This window comes from Epinephelus lanceolatus, chromosome 19, assembly GCF_041903045.1.
Source record: "Epinephelus lanceolatus isolate andai-2023 chromosome 19, ASM4190304v1, whole genome shotgun sequence".
Taxonomy (NCBI): domain Eukaryota; kingdom Metazoa; phylum Chordata; class Actinopteri; order Perciformes; family Serranidae; genus Epinephelus; species Epinephelus lanceolatus.
The window spans coordinates 13045492-13063090 of record NC_135752.1 but is presented as its reverse complement, the minus strand read 5'-3'; the positions used below and the strand labels follow the sequence as shown (position 1 = coordinate 13063090).

Here is a 17599-nt window from a genome sequence, read left to right as displayed (position 1 = left end):
GAAACAACAAAGAACATATCTAGATTTTGTTTGTTATTCTAATGACAACTGTGGTGTTTCAGTCTCCCACACATCTGAGGGACACGGGCATGAGACTCATGGCCACAAAACAGCCACCTCATCTGAGCATGTGCAGAAAAGGGAGCAGCATACAGGTATATACTTATATATACTGTAGTGGTAGCAGTGGCTAACTGGAGTTAACCTGTAGCAGTGTTGTCTCAATACTGGAATTCCTAACTTTGAAACAAAACCTTGAAAAATACTGGTATTTGATACAATTTTTGATAACACGGATAAAACTGACATTGTAGGCATAAAATTAAATTTTTGTTAAAGATAAATATAACAAGGCTATAACAAGACAAGAGCAACTGTTCTTTTCTTGGTCAGTAGCAGAAAACAGCAGAATGACAATAGTATGCATTGACAACAAGTGAGAGCTGGAAAACACAGCTGGTACTGGTGTATTGATACTTTAGAATGAGTACTGAAACCATTTCAAATATTCATAATCAATATGGATTGATAAATCAATATTTTTGAGAACACTAACCTGTGGAGATTTTAATATGCAGTATATAAACTTTCATCATGAGAAAATTAGACAGCATAAATTTATCAATCTTTTTGCTTGCTATGTGAATGATGAATGTTGTGTGTCAGTCTCCCACAAGGCTGAAGGGCACATACATGAGTCTCATGGTCATGCAAAAGAGACTCATGGCCACGCACAAGGGACTCATGGCCACATTCAAGAGACTCATGGACATGTACAAGAGACTCATGGCCACATACATCTTGGCCATGTTCAAAAGACTCATGGCCATGTACAAGACAATCATGGCCACGTACAAGAGACCCATGGCAATGATCATCATGGCCACATTCAAGAGACTCATGGCCACGTACAAGAGACTCATGGCCATGATCATCATAGCCATGTTCAAGAGACTCATGGGCACATCCAAGAGACCCATGGCCACAACCATCATGGCCACATTCAAGAGACCCATGGCCACGATCATCATAGCCATGTTCGAGAGACTCAAGGCCACATTCAAGAGACCCATGGCCGTGTACAAGAGACCCATGGCCATGACCATCATGGCCACATTCAAGAGACTCATGGCCATGCACAAGAGACCCATGGCCACGATCATCATGGCCACGTACAAAAGACTGATGGTCACGTACAAGAGACCCATGGCCACGATCATCATGGCCACATTCAAGAGACTCATGGCCATGTACAAGAGACCCATGGCCACGATCATCATGGCCACGTACAAAAGACTGATGGTCATGTACAAGAGACCCATGGCCACGATCATCATGGCCACATTCAAGAGACTCATGGCCAAGCTCATCATGGCCACGTTCAAGAGACTCATGGCCACGTTCATCATGGCCACATACAAGAGACTCATGGCCACACTCAGGAGACTCATGGCCAAGGTCATCATGGCCACGTTCAAGAGACTCATGGTCATGCACATGCGACTCATGGACATGTACAAGAGACTCATGGCCACAAAGCAACTTTATCTGGGCATGGAAAAGGTATCTCTTTTATAATGTAGTGGTAGCAATGTTCTTGTAGTTTTATATTCTGTAGTGTACCCTTAGTGATGGAAATATGCAGTCAATAAACTTTCACCACAAGTTAAACTTGGCAACTTGGCCCTTAAAAATCAGATGTTTTTATATGTTTTTTGATGTTATGTAAATGACTATTGCGGTGTTTCAGTCTCCCACAAGTCTGAAGGACACGTGAATGAGGCCCATGGCCATAAAACAGCAACTTCATCTGGGCACGGGGCAGGTATCTCTTTTGTATGTAGTATTAGCACTTTTTGTTAGATGCTGTAGTTTACCTGTAGTGCAGTAAAAATGTAGCAGATAAACTTTCCTCATGGGCTAGATACATTATAAAAAGCAGAAATATAAACAGATTCATGTATCTGTTCAACAACATAAACTTACCCCATGGAGTAAATTTTGCACCAACATTAGCAACATATTTTTTTTCTGAGACTCATGATAAGAGCAAGAAAAGAAAAGGACAGGAGAACCAAGCAAAACACAAAAATAGAGAATGTTTAATTATTTAAATTGCATAGAAAAAGAGCACATCATTTTTTTCTTGTGATGGTTTTGCTTGTTATGTCAATGATGACTGTGGTGTGACAGTCTCCCATAATTTTGAGGGACACGGACATGAAGCTCATGGCCACAAAACATCAACTTCATCTGGGCATGGAGAGGAAAGAGACGGTTTCTCTTTTATGTGCAGTGGTGATAATCTTCTCATAAAAATTTGATTTACCTAATTTTTGCTTGTTATATCAATAACAATTGTGCCATTTCAGTCTCCCATAATTTTGGAGGACATGTACATGAGACTCATGGCCACGGTATGTACTGCAGTGACTGAGGCAAACTGTAGATAACTGTAGTGGTTGCAACGTCCTTGTAGATTTATAGTAGCTATATACAGTACAGATTATTATATTTGTGGTGCAATAAATATAGTAGTAGTAATAGTAGAAACTTTCACCACCAGATTAACTTGGCAGCTCACATTCGGGAAAAAAATGGAAATTGGAAACAACAAATGTATCTAAATTTATCTCCAACAACATGATAGCCTGTCAGTCAACATACGCTATAAAGCAAAAATCTTAATTTGGTACCAGCTGAAGTGCCATATTTTTCATATGAGAATAAGACCGACACTGCAGGGCAAGAAATAAAAAGCAGACAGAAGGATGAAGTGGGAAACAAATCGGTAGACTACAATAGGAAGATGAATTTGACATTGAAAATGTTCTTAAAAAATTAAATGTTTCTGCGATCTGAATAATATGTTTAATTCTTGATGTCTTGTCTGATCAACTGATTATAGGCAGTAATAAGACTGGATGACACTTTAAAAAAAAACAAACACTGCAATTTAATGTTCTAAATACTCATAAGCATCTTACCTTATTTCTGAAGTCAATAACATTATATGTGAAAAGGATCTATATTAGCAAAGGTTTCTCACGAATCATTGGATGTTGTTGTCTTGTCCATACTTGTTCTTTCTAGTTTGGTAATACAGCCTGAGATAATCTGTGCTGCATCAATACAGATTGATTTGCAAGTTGTTGCTCCTTTGTAGTGCACCACAAACCTGAGTGGGAAAGATGGAGTCATGTGACCCCAAAACACACTTCTGGGAGAGAGGATGAAGACAGAGAAGAGAGAGAAAGAGAGAAAAGGAAAGGTAGAATCTGAACATGTGTTATAATAGTAGCACAGTGATTCATAACTGGTTGCACATTAGGACCTAAAATGTATTATGATGAGGTTAATAGGTGACACAGTATTGCATTTATAGCTTCATTACAGGCGGTCATTTGAGCCCACAGTTATTTTCCCGATTGAATCTTTAAACTGACATATTTTATTCCCCTTATTCACCTTGGGCCGCATAATTTAATCGCTCTATATGCTTTGTTTAACAAATGAGAACTTTTAAAAAGTCTGATCCACTTGGAGTATCTTTGAAATAAACCATGCCCAATGTTTCCCACAGCAGTTTTTGATTTAGGTTCTTAAAATACTTTAGAATTTGTAATCTGTGTAATCGGTGACACCAGTGTTGTCACAAGTTTATTAACCAATGGGAAAGTTTCCTCACTGTGGCATGAATTTGACTTGAAAACTTGTCATGGGCAGCACTACAGTTGTTCCCTGCATATAGATTCTTTTAAAATCTTGAGGATGAGTTTTGGGTTCTGTCCAACCAGTTAAGAAACACTGCACTGGGTAAAGATTATGTCAGCTTTATAGAACAAAGCAACCCCTTCTTTAAAGGTAGAATCCAGCGGGAATCCCATCCACCTAATCCACGCTACCTCTCTGTAGTACTGATGCTCATCTATACCTGCTTATTCTGCGTGAAGGTATAGGGCTGTAGATGACGGTAGCATGGTGAATAATGTGGAGGCAAATCTTAAACAAAGATTCCTTCATCCCTCAAGGGCTTCTGAAACTCTTGATCTCAGGAGAGCCGCAGGCCAGAGAGTTGTTTGGGATCATATACGATGATTTCAGAGGTAAGAGACCAACATGAGCTACAGCTGGTCTGAAGATACAGACAGGAGACTCGAGCTTGGTTGAATCCTCTGGATTCTTTGGCTCAGATCAGTGGATTAGAAACTCTTTCTGTCACCTGACATAAGTATGTATGCTGTTTTTCCAAACAGAAAACCTGTGGAAAAATTCCTTTTATTGTATGTTTTATGTTTTTCATTTTGCTCATTCTTTCCCTATGCAACTCCCTCTTGGTTGTGTTTGCTTTATGTGCATGATCAAGGTAAGTGTTTGGACTTTGAACTCATATTAAACCATCAAACAGCTGCAGACACTGACATTCCCATTTATTGATTTTAGAAAGGATGCTTGTTAGCAAAATATACCATTATTCCCTCAACCTCAGAGACTCTTTGATGCTTCCTTTTCTCAATGTAACTGTCTTTCACCGTTTACAATTCAAAATTGACAAACACCAATAAAGCAGCATCTTGACTCGTAACGTTAATTTGTGGAACAATGTCCCATTGCCTCTGTAGTCTGTGGAGTAATTGGCCATTTATATTTAATTAGGCAGTTCTTCCCCCACCGCTAGCATGGTTTCCTCAGTGCTGAGAGAGGCACTTTATGGCACTGCTCTCGCTGGCTTCCTTTTAAACCAGCTCATTAATATTTCAGCTGGCATCATCAACCAAACAATAATAAAATAATAATGTGACGGCTGATTAAACAGCTAAACTCCGACTTTTTAATGTGCATTTAAATGTGTATTTGCATAAACATGCCTGGTAAACGCCTCTTTAGAGGACAGTGATGCCTTGCAGCACACTATTGCAGCCAACTTCTAAAGCTTAATAAAACCTTAATTAGGTACCAGCCTCAGCCAAGAGTATCGTAGCGAGAATGTAGAGCAACACTTGCTGCACCCCTCTGCACAATGCAGATCCTACCGTAAATGATATCAGGCTTTCATTTCTCCCTCTGTGGAAAAATTATACAAAAGGTCTTACACCATTCTCTTTTTTTAAGCTTTGGTTTTAGGGTGTGAAATATGGAAGAAGTCTTAATTTATCAAGCGTACAAGCCTGTAGAGTAAAACCTGCAATCAAATCCTCTCAGATAATTCATGAATTACAAAGAGAAAATTTAATTAAGAGCCCTGATTGTGCAGCGCTTTTTGAAAGAGAATTTAAGACTGTGGAAATGAAGAACAAACAGTGAAAAGAGAGGAGAGGCAGGGAAGGTTTTCTATCAGGTTAAGTGGTGTCAGACCGATTTCATGGTGTCAGGTGCAGTCTGAAAACAGCTACTGTATCACTCACCTCAAACTCCCTTGGTTATGATTCTGTAGCTTATAATCTACTCATCCAGTAATGCAATTAAATTCCCAGACACAATTAACATGCCTGTATTCACATGCCTGAACACAAATACACAAACAAGCATGCACGCACACACCAACACACTCACTCAGGATAGTGGAATTCCCATCAGTAATCAGTGCAGCCCAGTGAAGCAGACTCAGCAAACCTGTGAGTGTAGTAATGGAGAGGGAGTGGTCTGTCTTTATTGAACCAATATAGAGTCAGAAAGGCAAGTCATAAAACACACTCAGAGTCATTCATTTGTTCACTGACGTCTAAAACTAAAACCGTCAGGCGTATCTGTTAGTGCAAGTAATTTATCATTTCCCACTGTCACAGAGGAATCCCAGGAGAATGCTTAAAAAGATACTACTCTATCCGAGTATTGACTTCAACATCATGAACATGTTTAACAATCCTCTAGTAAAAGAACTTAAAGATGTCGCTTTTCTTTCAGACTGTGAGTGCTACGGCCACTCCAACCGCTGCAGCTACATCGACTACCTGAACATTGTCACATGCGTCAGCTGCAAGCACAACACCAGGGGCCAGAACTGCCAACACTGCAGACTGGGATACTTCCGCAACGCCTCTGCCGAACTGGATGATGAGAGTGTCTGCATCGGTCAGTCTGCAGGGGGACAGAGGGAGTGTGTGGAGGGGGACGGTGTGAGTGTGTTGTGTGTGACTGACAAGGAGATGATATGATTGTTACTGCTTTTAAAATTAAAGCAATTACTCAGATATTTTTTAAAGTGAAGACAGTTTTGATTTTAAAGTCCGCAACTTTTTTCCATCGTTTTGGTTCACTCTCACCACCCTCATCAGCATAGTTTTCAGAAACAGTGGGAAGCTGTTTTCAGCGAAAAAGCTCTAAAAACAACCCACTGTACCAACCTGTCTTTCTCCTAACTCGTCCAATAACGACACTTGGTCAGTGGCTTTCTGCATCAGATAAACAACGCACCAAGGCAACCTTTAACAGCGGCGTGACACACACAGGGCGGGGCATTTCTTGAAGCTCCAAGCAACTGCCATAGTATAAAGAATGAGAAAGTCTGCATAGGGTGGGCGGGAGTTGAGGTGGATGGGTCAAACAAACTCTGGACTTTCACCCCAGGAGACTGCTGTTTGTTTCCGTGTGAAAGTCAGTCAAGTTATTTTAAGAACACTGCTGTGTACTAGTATATGTAGCACACTACCGTGGTGACGTATGTCACGGGACGTTACATTACATTAGTAACAAAAACACATATTTTAAACAAAACCATCATCTTTTTTTTCTCTATACCTAACCACGTGCTATGCTATGTTCTAAGTTTATTTTAAAAAGAGACTGAATTAAACAAGCAAAAACTGTTTATTTCCTGTGAAAATATAAGTTCATTTTGAAAAGACACTATGTATGTGACGAGTGTTAATTGACATGCTGTCCCTTCATCCAAAACTGACACTGGAGGTGTACCTAGAACCTCATAGTCTGACATGTAGGGCCCCTGAACAAGCGTCAATATTGGACGAGTTGGGAGTGAGAAAATGTTGACTGTACACTACCTGTCCAGCTGGTGGAGACCAAACTAGAGCTAAAATGAGGGTGAATATTAGACTTAATACTGCCAGGTGGCAAGAAACATCACTTGCGATGTTGTTCCTTAACTGTTGAATGTGTGAATGGGCAACTGTTTGCTAAAATGTTCACCATGGTAACTTACATACTATACTACTATAAGGTGACAATATTTCAATTTTGTTTTTACAGCTTGTTGCACTGCCGAATGCCGCATCCACCACCACCACCACCACCACACACACACACACACACACACACAAACACACACAAACAACAAAGAAAATCCATAAATGCAGATTTAAATGAAGTCATGCAATTTTATATTTACTTGCAAATGCTTTGCTATCAGCTATTGATTACAGCCCACAGACATCAGCAGGTATTCTCCTTGCAGATTCTCTACCAGATTCACCTGCTTCAGTCTAACAAGAACTTTCCAATATTTGTACATAAAAACATTTTGAGTTATTAGGCTGACTACCCTGCCGTGTTGTCTTTAAGAGGTACTAGTCTATGTAAGTCAAACAATGATCGACTAATACTGATACACCCTCAGGCATCCCTAAAGCTGAAAGTCAACACTTGAATCTAATTTCAAGTCAAATGTGCTGAAGAGCCAAAACAATGAAAAACATATATTCTGACTGTGCTGTAGACAACTACATCTCAAGTAACGGTGATACACACTATATGCAGGGCTCAACAATAAGGATTGCCCGATTGCCCGGGGCAAGTAAAACTCACGGTCGGGCATGTAAACTAACAACTCACTTGCCCGATTGGGCAAGTTGCTAAAAATAGTAAAAGTTAATAACTAATTGATAAAATAAATGTTTTTTAAAACGTGCTCTTCTGCTCTGATGCAGCGGTCTCTCTGCCTGAAGTCACAGGCACAGCTGTGTAACAATGTCCTGCCCACAGCCCCCATTGATATTATTTTGCGCGACGGACGCTTCATATAATAACATAACAATATATTATTTATGGTGTTATGCCATTGTGTCATTTCTGTCTCTACATGGTCACGCGTTAACAATTCCGCCACACACAGGTGAGCACGCTAGAGTGGCATTTTCCTGACCAAACCTGACCCCGAGCCCGGTGCAGTTTGTCAGCTGGCAAAGTTATTGAAATGGACAGTGTGTAAATAACCAACAGACTGCTGTTATGCACAGACAAACACGCTGCTCGCACAGCAGCTCAGCACAGCAGCTCAGCACGGCACTCATGCTGAGCTTGTGTTGCGTTTAGGCGTTGTCACGTAAATAACAACTTCCAACACTTAAATAGGTCATAGCACAAAACAGCAGCATGTCAAGTGACTTTTTACTTTATTATATTCAATAAAATTGTATGTTCCTAAATCTTGAGACACCTCATATGTAAGCTAGACAGACATTTCACCTGCTCATTACTGTGCACACATGTACTGTATGTACTTAGTCCTAAAGAGCCCTTCTGGTGCCAGTAGATACATAGAAACCTCCCACCAGGCTGTGCTTTGCAAGCATACAAAAAAGTTTCACGCATGTGAAAATTATTTTTCATGCGTGTGCTTCACCTCCGCTGCTACAACTCCATCCTAGGGGAAACACTGCTGTGTGCATTTTGTGCAACAGGTGGATGTGGTAGTCTACTGGTAGAGTAGAGAGAGACCTAAGTAGCGTTGAAGTACAGTAGAGCAGGGCAGAGAGATGGAAGCAAAATATATTAAACCTGGTGTTAATACAGCAGAACTGGAGAGAGGGGTGAAAAATAAATAGAGGTGGGCAAGGCTCAAGTAGGGCGCAAAATTATAGACGGAGAACGACTGACAAATTTTTCACTTTAAGCCCTGACACTGTCATTTTTGTGTAGGAATTAAGCTACAATACATGACATATGTTGTTTTAATTAATAAATACAGTGTGAATAAAGATTACATAACATAAAAATAACTGCAGTCTTTGTTATTTGATAGCCGCTTAAATTAAACAATTTTTAGAGGGCAAGTAAAAACTGACTTCGGGCAAGTAGATCTCTGACCAACTTGCCCGACCGGGCAAGTGAAAAAAAACCTTAGCGTTGAACCCTGATATGTATGTATGTACAGAGTATTTACTCCTTTTAAATTCAGTCTTTTTAAGGGTATGTCCTAACTCCTAATAAGAGGTCACTGTGTTTGCATCGCTGTGGAGAGAAATCTGGTGTTGATTTGGATCCATCTGTAGGAGGACTGCAGGGGGTTGGAGGGTAAACTTGTGGTGGTTGGGGCACACACAGGGCCAGGCCTTGGAGTCAGCACAAATAAGGCCCCATTAGCTCATCTGCCAGCACACTGGCACACCAAGCGTGGCAACAGAAATCAGTTCACACGTCTCTAGAGCAAGACACTATGCCCTCCCAAACACTAATGCATTTGCACACACATTTTCCACAGAACGTGTTCACTCTCAGTGGCTCACATACAATCATCATATTAATGCACATGACCCACACAGACACAGATACCAACCGCACTGCTGTGGTTGTACAATTTGTTTCACGTTTATGAATATTTTACAATACATTTTATTATAAATGAGTTAATTTGATCTTGGGTTTAAGTGAAAGACAAACTATTGGCTTACATCAAATCAAATGGAAGAATAAAAAATATACATAACCGACAGTGCAAATATGCAGCTCTGCAGTTTTTTTTTATCTCTGATCTGCTACCACTGATCTGTATATCAGTCACATTCTATAAATATATGCATTTGTAATGATAATTACTTGCAGAAATAAGAGTAATTTATGTGGGGAGAAAAAAACATCAAATTCAATGTCATCCTGTGTTAAAGAGGTAAACTGTCTCAGACTTATTTGATATGTATCTCAGTAAGTAGTTAGCATATCAAGACAACAAAAATAAATCATTGTGATTGGTAGGAAGTATAGTAAATGGGAGTTTGTGGTGCTTTATGGGCCGTTTGAATCCTAAGATGTTCAACAGACGGAACTTAAGTTTGTTGAATTATGCAGCACAACAAATAGACTTCTGCATCTCCTCGACTGTTCAAAACACCACAATGTTCCCTTCACTTCTTCTACCTGCTTTTGAAAGCAGATATCATGTGATAAAAAGAACTCGCAGTTCTGTTTAGATGGAATTAGTTTCCAAACAGCATGTGATATATACAGTACTTTCTGACATCTGTTATTTCATTCTTCTTTTTAGAAGGGAGAGGAGTCGCTGTAGTCTTTTCCCAGCATTGCAGGGTGTATGATAGATGTTGTTTTTAGGAAACCAATGCCAAGTGTTAACCTCTAAAGGCTCATTTATACTACCTTTACATACAAAATAGATATGTCCATTTCAAATATTGCAAACATCACTGCTCTCATACTTCCATGCGTCCTTTATGATGGCAGAGGTAAAGAAAATGAATGGTACTAAAGGGCGGAGTCAAAAGTTACACACAACAACAAACAAGGTGACGATGTAGGACTTCATAATAATGTATCTTTAAACGAAGGCCACATTGTAGATGGTGCATGTCTGTGAGGCCATTATATACATCCCAACCTGTGGATGGAGAATTCTTTTCACCATTTTCACATATATTTCCGAATAGTGTGTTCCGCCATCTTTTCAATTTCTTTATTGTTTCTTACAGTGGTATCTAGTAGGGTTGGGTCGGTTCTCGGTAATACCAATTCGGTCTGGTACTCCGTCTTGGACCGGGTTTTATTTTTTGAGACCGACCGGACCGCATACTCGGGCAGAACGTACGTGGAGCGGACGCCGCGGAGGTCCGCCCGGTAAAAGTGGACGTCCGCAAGCCCTGTGCGTGCAAAGCACAACCGCGCGGACTTCGCTCCGCGCACCAGTGTCACACAAAAGACTGTTCGGCATATATTTTTCACATCGCGGGGATTTTTCACAGACATTTTTACACGTAGTCCACTCCACTTATAGTAAGCCCGAGTCTGTGGGCACCTGTGTCTGCCTCTTCGCTAAGTGCACAACAAGCAGGAGAGAGAGAGGGGTGGGGCGGGGACTGAGCTAGGAGGTGCGAGTGCACATGCGCCTCTACTATAGCCTGGAGTTTGTTTAATAGTGACGGGGAGTCGATAATGGCGGACAATTTAGTCTCGACGAAATCAAGGAATGCGCCACTATGGCAACACTTTCGCTTTGAGCCAGACGAAGGAGGCAACCCTTGTTTGCACTGATTGAGTAAGCTGCAAAATTTATTTGTAAGGAATAAAAGAAACAACTTGTTACTGTCACTCTGTTGTCCTAAGGTCATTTTTTATTTTAAATGAGTCAATTGCGCCCCCAAGTGGCAAAAATTCGGTATTACCGACTTGATGCGTTTTTTTAATAAAAACCGGACCGTTTTTTTTTTTTCCTCATACCGACCCAACCCTAGTATCTAGCTTGAACAACGTTAAACTGCTTCCACGGTCTCTGATGGTACTGCTCCTTTTCATCCACATCCGTTAGCATTCAGAAAATGTGTACAAATACAAACAAAATGAACACAGAGTACAGACAGAAGGCTCTGTCCACCTCCGATTCTAATGTTGAGCATAAATGAGCCCTTAGAGACCTTGGGAAAGTTTGGCTCTGTAGGATCATAAAACAGTTATAACATGCAAAAGGTAATGTGCTTTAAATCACAGTAGTTATTAGTCCAGAGAGCATTGTATCACTTTATCTGTTAGTTTTATGTGAAAATTACTAGACAGGGCCTTTGCATCTGAATTTTTAGCAAGGCGTGATATGGTGTGAAAATAAATTGTGTAAAAATAATTCTGTTTGAAAAGGGCCTAAATTTCAGGTCTGAATCTCTGCAGCATCTTGGGACATCTCTGTAGTTTGGAGAAACTCCCCCTTACATGCACAGCACCGCAGCCCTGAAAGGCATCAATACCAAAGACGAGTCCATGGTCAGAATACAAATGTGCACATTTTTTGGCTGAACTTAATTCAACTCTCGGTCCAATCCCATTTCTAGTTCTAATTTCTAAATGACACTCATTTCTGGTTTCTCCGCCACTCTCTTCTTTCAGAGTGTAACTGCAATCAGATGGGTTCTGTTCATGACCGGTGTAACGGCACAGGGTTCTGCCAGTGTAAAGACGGTGCCACGGGAGCCAAGTGTGACGACTGTCTGCCGGGATACTACTGGAAACAAGGCTGTTACCGTGAGTATACGGAGGCTGATTTTTGGGGGGTTTGTGTCTAAATATCATGGACAAATGTTCCTTTGCCAGTGTGCTGTGCCACTTACTGTAGCTTGTACATCTCCCAATGTTTTCTTTACTCCCGGGGGAATAGATCATGTAGCTCATTAGCAGCATCAGCTGGCTCTTTAATTGATGACCCTGTCACTCCTTAACCCCATTACAGGAAATCGCCTTCCTCTACCATCTACCATCTAGTGAGGTCTCACATAGATCTCACATAGACCCTCCCCACCTACTGTACACACACACACACACACACACACACACACACACACACATTAAACCTCCACAGGCATAGATGCCATTTGACTGTGGGTTTATTTACAACAATATGAGACATATTGCAGTAAATAGTAGGGCAGTATGTTTTGACATCTTACTCCAAATACTTCAGTGCAGCAGAGCCAATTATCTTTGGTGCAATAAAACACGTTAGCACATGTAATTATTTCCTGTCATGGACGCCTGATCCTCTCTGTTTTCTCTCAGTACATTTTTAGGTCAAGTATCTTGTTCAGTACAACTACCTCTGTGCTTTTCCTAATGCCTTTTATAGCATTTTAATGATGCTATTTGTTCCTCCGACCATTACTTAACAATTATCACGGATGCAGTGTGTTGTCCTAGGTTTGAAACAATGATTTTTACTTGACCCTGAGAAAGTGCAGCCTCAAGAAAAAAAAGAGAAAAGGACTGCAAAAACACAAAAAAGGCAGGTGTTACCTGTTGTCGTCCCTGAGGCAAAGACTGGAGAATTTATCTTGCCTCTTTCCTTCCTCCTGCTTTCCTTTCTGCTTTGTTCTTTCTGCCCTGAATTCTTCTCCTCCCCCTTTATCTGTTTCCCATCATGCTTTTTCCAACTTTGCCCCGCCTTATCTTCCCTCACCTGTCTCTCTTTGCCATACATCTTTCTTTCGTCTTTGTGCTGTTTACTCCCCCACTATCCTTTCACCGCCTGTCACTCTGTCACTCTGCCATACTCTCTTTATTCCCAACTTCTCTTTCTCTCTCATTCTCCTTACCTCCGCAATTCCATCACTCTCCCCCTTTTTCTCTGCTGCTCTTTCTGTCTGCCATTCGTCTCACAGCTAACGTTTGCGACGAGGAGATGCTCCTGTGCCAGAACGGAGGAACATGCTACCAGAGCCAGAAGTGCATCTGTCCTCCAGAATTTAAGGGGGTACTGTGCCAACACTCCCGCTGCGAGGCGGGCAAGGACTGCAACGCCGCCTCTTCCCTGCACCTTACCACGGCCACCCTGCTGCTCTGCACTCTGCTAGCCCACCTGCTGGCCACGTTAACTCCCCACTGAGCCAAGAAAAAGAAAAAAACCCTCAGACCAAGGAGTGTGTGTATATGTGTGTGTGCACGCGAGGCGAGGAGTGACCCCGAGTGGGTAGGGTCCAGTTGTGGACCCGACGAACACACACTGCAGCACTCGCAAAAGCGCACACACTCACACGACACTAACTCGTCCCAGTCTCCTTTCAAACACACATATACACACACACACACACACACACACACAGACACACACTTCACAGGACTGTTGCGATATGGAGTGTGTGCTCAGGTGTGAGAAGGACAAAGAGAAAAAAGGGGAGCGACCTCAGAGAAAAAAGATGCAGACGAAGGGGGGGAAAAAATCATACCAACCACTGTTCCCTTTATTCCTGAGCTGGAGCAATGTGCATCAAACCAAAAAGCATAAAAAAAACACTTAAATCACCACTGTTTCACTTCAAAGGGAATGGCTGTTTTACCCATGAGGACCTTTTCTTTTTTTGTTTTTTTCTTGGTTGAGTTAAGGATCTCACCTCCATTTGACTGACGGCCAACGTGCGTGTGGTCAGACTTGGTAAGACTACAAGACATGTCGACACGACGGACGGGTCGGGAGGCAAGGTGCGCGTTTGATCCTGCTGCTGAGGCCTACATAGTATATTAACCAGGTTTCATTTCTTCTCAAAAAGATGAGACTTGATTTTACATTTATTCTATTTCTGCTGCATTTTTTTAAAGAATTATATCTTCAGTCATTGTATCTAATGTGCCCACTAACAGTCGCTGAGATTATACATATTATATAATATCCAGGGGGTTACCAATTATAAAAATTTAGTCACTATTATGGTTGTTATAGGAATGAGTGATTGTTGCCACACTTAGCGAGATTTAATCTTCACACAGTATTCAGGAAGCAGAATTTAACAGAATTTAACAGAAGTCTAAAAGAGAGAGAAAAGATATCAACCACGTATCAATATTATATGACATTATTTGAATATTTTTTGTAGAAATTATTTTTGTTTGGAGTTACAATAAATTATAAAAAATGACATTTACAACTATTCCAAATGAGCATTTTATTACACTGAGTGTAAACCTTGCAGTAAATATGACTGTTATTTGCCTTCTTGCTTGTACTTTTTTTCATTCAATCAATCAAGTTTCCACGATTACATGCGGTTAACATCTTTTTGTTCTGGTGAGGTGAAAAAGAAAATAGAGCAAGTTGAGACAAGTGAGACATCACTCCAAGTCATCCATTTGATCTATTTCATTCACTTTGGACATGGTGTTGAATGCTCATCATTATAAACAGATTATTTCAGTCTGAAATCCAATAGTCTGTCTGACAATCACAAAAAAACTGCTTTCCTGTCAAGAGAATATAAATTATTTTTATCCTGATAAAAGTTGCAAAGAGCTTTAATATGTGAAAATGTGTGTGTGCAGATACACAAAAAAGTGATGGGCTGATTAAAAATATATTCCATTGTACAAACAGTGGAGATATACTGATTTCTGACAACCCTGGGAGATAGAGTGACTGACCCCGAGGCCACACTTTCTAAGCTTTGCCTCTCCTTGAGATCGCCGATCACTATTTGCAAGGCTGTTTCACTGAGGTGTTGTGTCTAGAAAAAAAAAAAGTCCTTCAGGTTTTTTTCTCCTTAGCAAAACTACAACATCATTTCACTGAGAACTGTTCAATTGCTGAGTCAGCCCAGGTACACAGTGGATAAAGAGATGTGAATGCTGCATTACACCAGGATACATCAAAGATAAAAGCGAGACTAAGCCTGTGAGAAATGACAAGACAGGGATTCTGGTATTACTCCTCTATTTTCTGAGCCGGTGGTAGCTGTATTAGCTATTTTGTGTGTAAGGCTCATCCCCTCTGAGCCTGAATGGTGTCAAGAACTGAGACTTGGGAGGGAATAGTTGGTGAATGCAGAACATTGAAAAATAATGTACAAGAAAACATTTCATTGTGGAACAAAGAGCAGGTAGAGCTCGTATGCCAGGAGAAAACATTATGCTGTTTACTGTAGGCATTAATGACTGACTGTAGAGTACAAAACTTCACACCTATGACCAGGGGATTTTAAGATCTATGGTAGAAGAAGCACTCATATTTTTTTTTACTTAATTAACACTCTGTTACCAGTAAAAGTCATGCATTGAAAAATTTGCTTTATCAAAATGTACCTAAAGTAAAAGTACTCATTATACAGAATTGCCCATTTCAGATAAACAGCCTATTAAATAATTGTAATTATTGATTATTATGATGGTTAATATCATTGGAGGTATACTATGCAGGATTTTCCTTGTACAAAAATAATCCCTCTCAATCATCCCTAGCACAGAACCACTAGAAGTGTGTGGCGGTGTATTAATTTTGACAGACTCTGCCCTCTGCCTGTATTTTCTTCTCATTTTGCTGTGTTTGAGACCTATCTGGACACAGTGCACACAGGTGAGGTCAGGACTTAAGAAAAAGGTAGCAACCGGACTGTAAGCAGTACGCATCCAGGAGGAAGCTATGAAGTTTGCAGACACAGAGCTGAGAAAAATGAAAATATAACAAGACAAAATGCCAAGCGGACAAAGCTTGTTCCAATACGGGAGTGAATCCTGGCTTTCACTTCGCTGTTAATGCCGTTAACAAACAGTAAGTGGCAATTTCTGCATAGCGCATTAATATGTAAGCGTCACAATAATGTTGCAGTTGGTAAAAGTGAGGATCTTTGTTTTTTACTAATCAGAACCTGCAAAGTAACTGGTAACTAATGTTATCTAATAAATTTTGTGGAGTAAACAGTACAATATTTTCCTGAGGAATATAGTAGAGGAGATGTATAAAGTTGCATGTAACAGAAATACTTAAGGGGCAATAAGCGAAATTCATGATTTCTAGATTGAAGGAATTAAAAAATCGCTATGTGAAGAACTAGAGGTGTAATTTCATCTGGAGTATAACATGACCTCACACACCCTCTCTCTGTGTTGATCTCCAGCCCCTTGTTTACAAGCCGGTCCGGCTACGCGTTCATGTACGTTCATGTGAATTATTATTTCCTCGCCCCTGTGGCGAGTGAATCTGCCTGTAGTGAAACCGGAGCACACCGGTGCTTCCTCGTCAGGCTCCACTTCACTCAGCTGCCAGCACAACCAGTTAGCCTCCCCTAGCCTCCCAGCTAGTCCCGGCTCTCCGTTTGGATCCAACCGGAGCACCAAGCCCTGGTTTGTTATTCAGGTTAACGTGGGAAGAAGCAGCAGGTATATCGGGCAGCTGAGTGAAGCTGAGTGAAGCGGAGCCTGCGGAAGAAACACCGTGATCGTCTGGATGTAATAGTCCGTGGAGATGCTGCAGTGCTCGGCTGCACAGACGAGGCGAGTGGGGTGGGGGCGGGGCAGTGGAGAGCAGAGGTAGAGGGAGGTGTGGCTCATGACCATGACACACTTTGTTTTGGTCTACAGGCAGTGCACAACAGCAAACCTAGTGGTGAAAAGATTTCGCTTTTTGCCCCTTTAAAAGTATGAGTATGTCAAAGTTGTACTTAAGTCAAGTACTTGAGTAAATGTACTACACGCCACTGGATCTATCACACATAATATGAGAGATGGATTGAAATAGGCTAACATTTATGAAGTTGTGTTGCTTTGTTGTGTGGCTTTCTTGCCAAAGACTCGATAAGAGGACTGATACCACTCTCATGTCTGTACAGTAAATATCAAGCTACAGCCAGCAGTGGTTTATCTTGGCTTAGCAAAAAGACTGGGAGATGGGGCAAAGAGCTCACCTGGCTCTGTCCAAAGTTAAAAAAAAAAAATACACCTACAAGAACTTCAAAATAAGGCTGGATATAAGTATATGATGCTTGCAGGGTTTTCATTATCCAGTTGACTAATTACTGGTTTTTGGACCGGTACAGTCAGTTTAAGTCCAACAAATTCAAATCTCTCTGGTCATAATGTCTGGTGTAAATAATTCCCTCTAAGAATATGTAGGCCTAACACCGTGTCCTAAGGGGAGGGAGCGTCGCTCACTGTCCACACTGAATCTATTAAATAT

The 17599-nt window shown here is 40.9% G+C and overlaps 1 protein-coding gene across 1 annotated transcript in view; it reads left to right on the top strand.

Annotated features, from left to right (window-relative positions):
* The window catches only part of ntng2b (netrin g2b), a 77336-nt gene extending 62752 nt beyond the window's left edge, over positions 1–14584 (top strand). Inside the window, exons 6-8 of the mRNA XM_033647330.2 lie at positions 5905–6072; positions 12058–12192; positions 13323–14584. Coding sequence (XP_033503221.2) covers positions 5905–6072; positions 12058–12192; positions 13323–13546 — 527 coding nt within the window. The 3' untranslated portion in view covers positions 13547–14584. The remainder of the gene's footprint in view (positions 1–5904; positions 6073–12057; positions 12193–13322) is intronic.
* The last annotated feature ends 3015 nt before the right edge of the window (positions 14585–17599 follow it).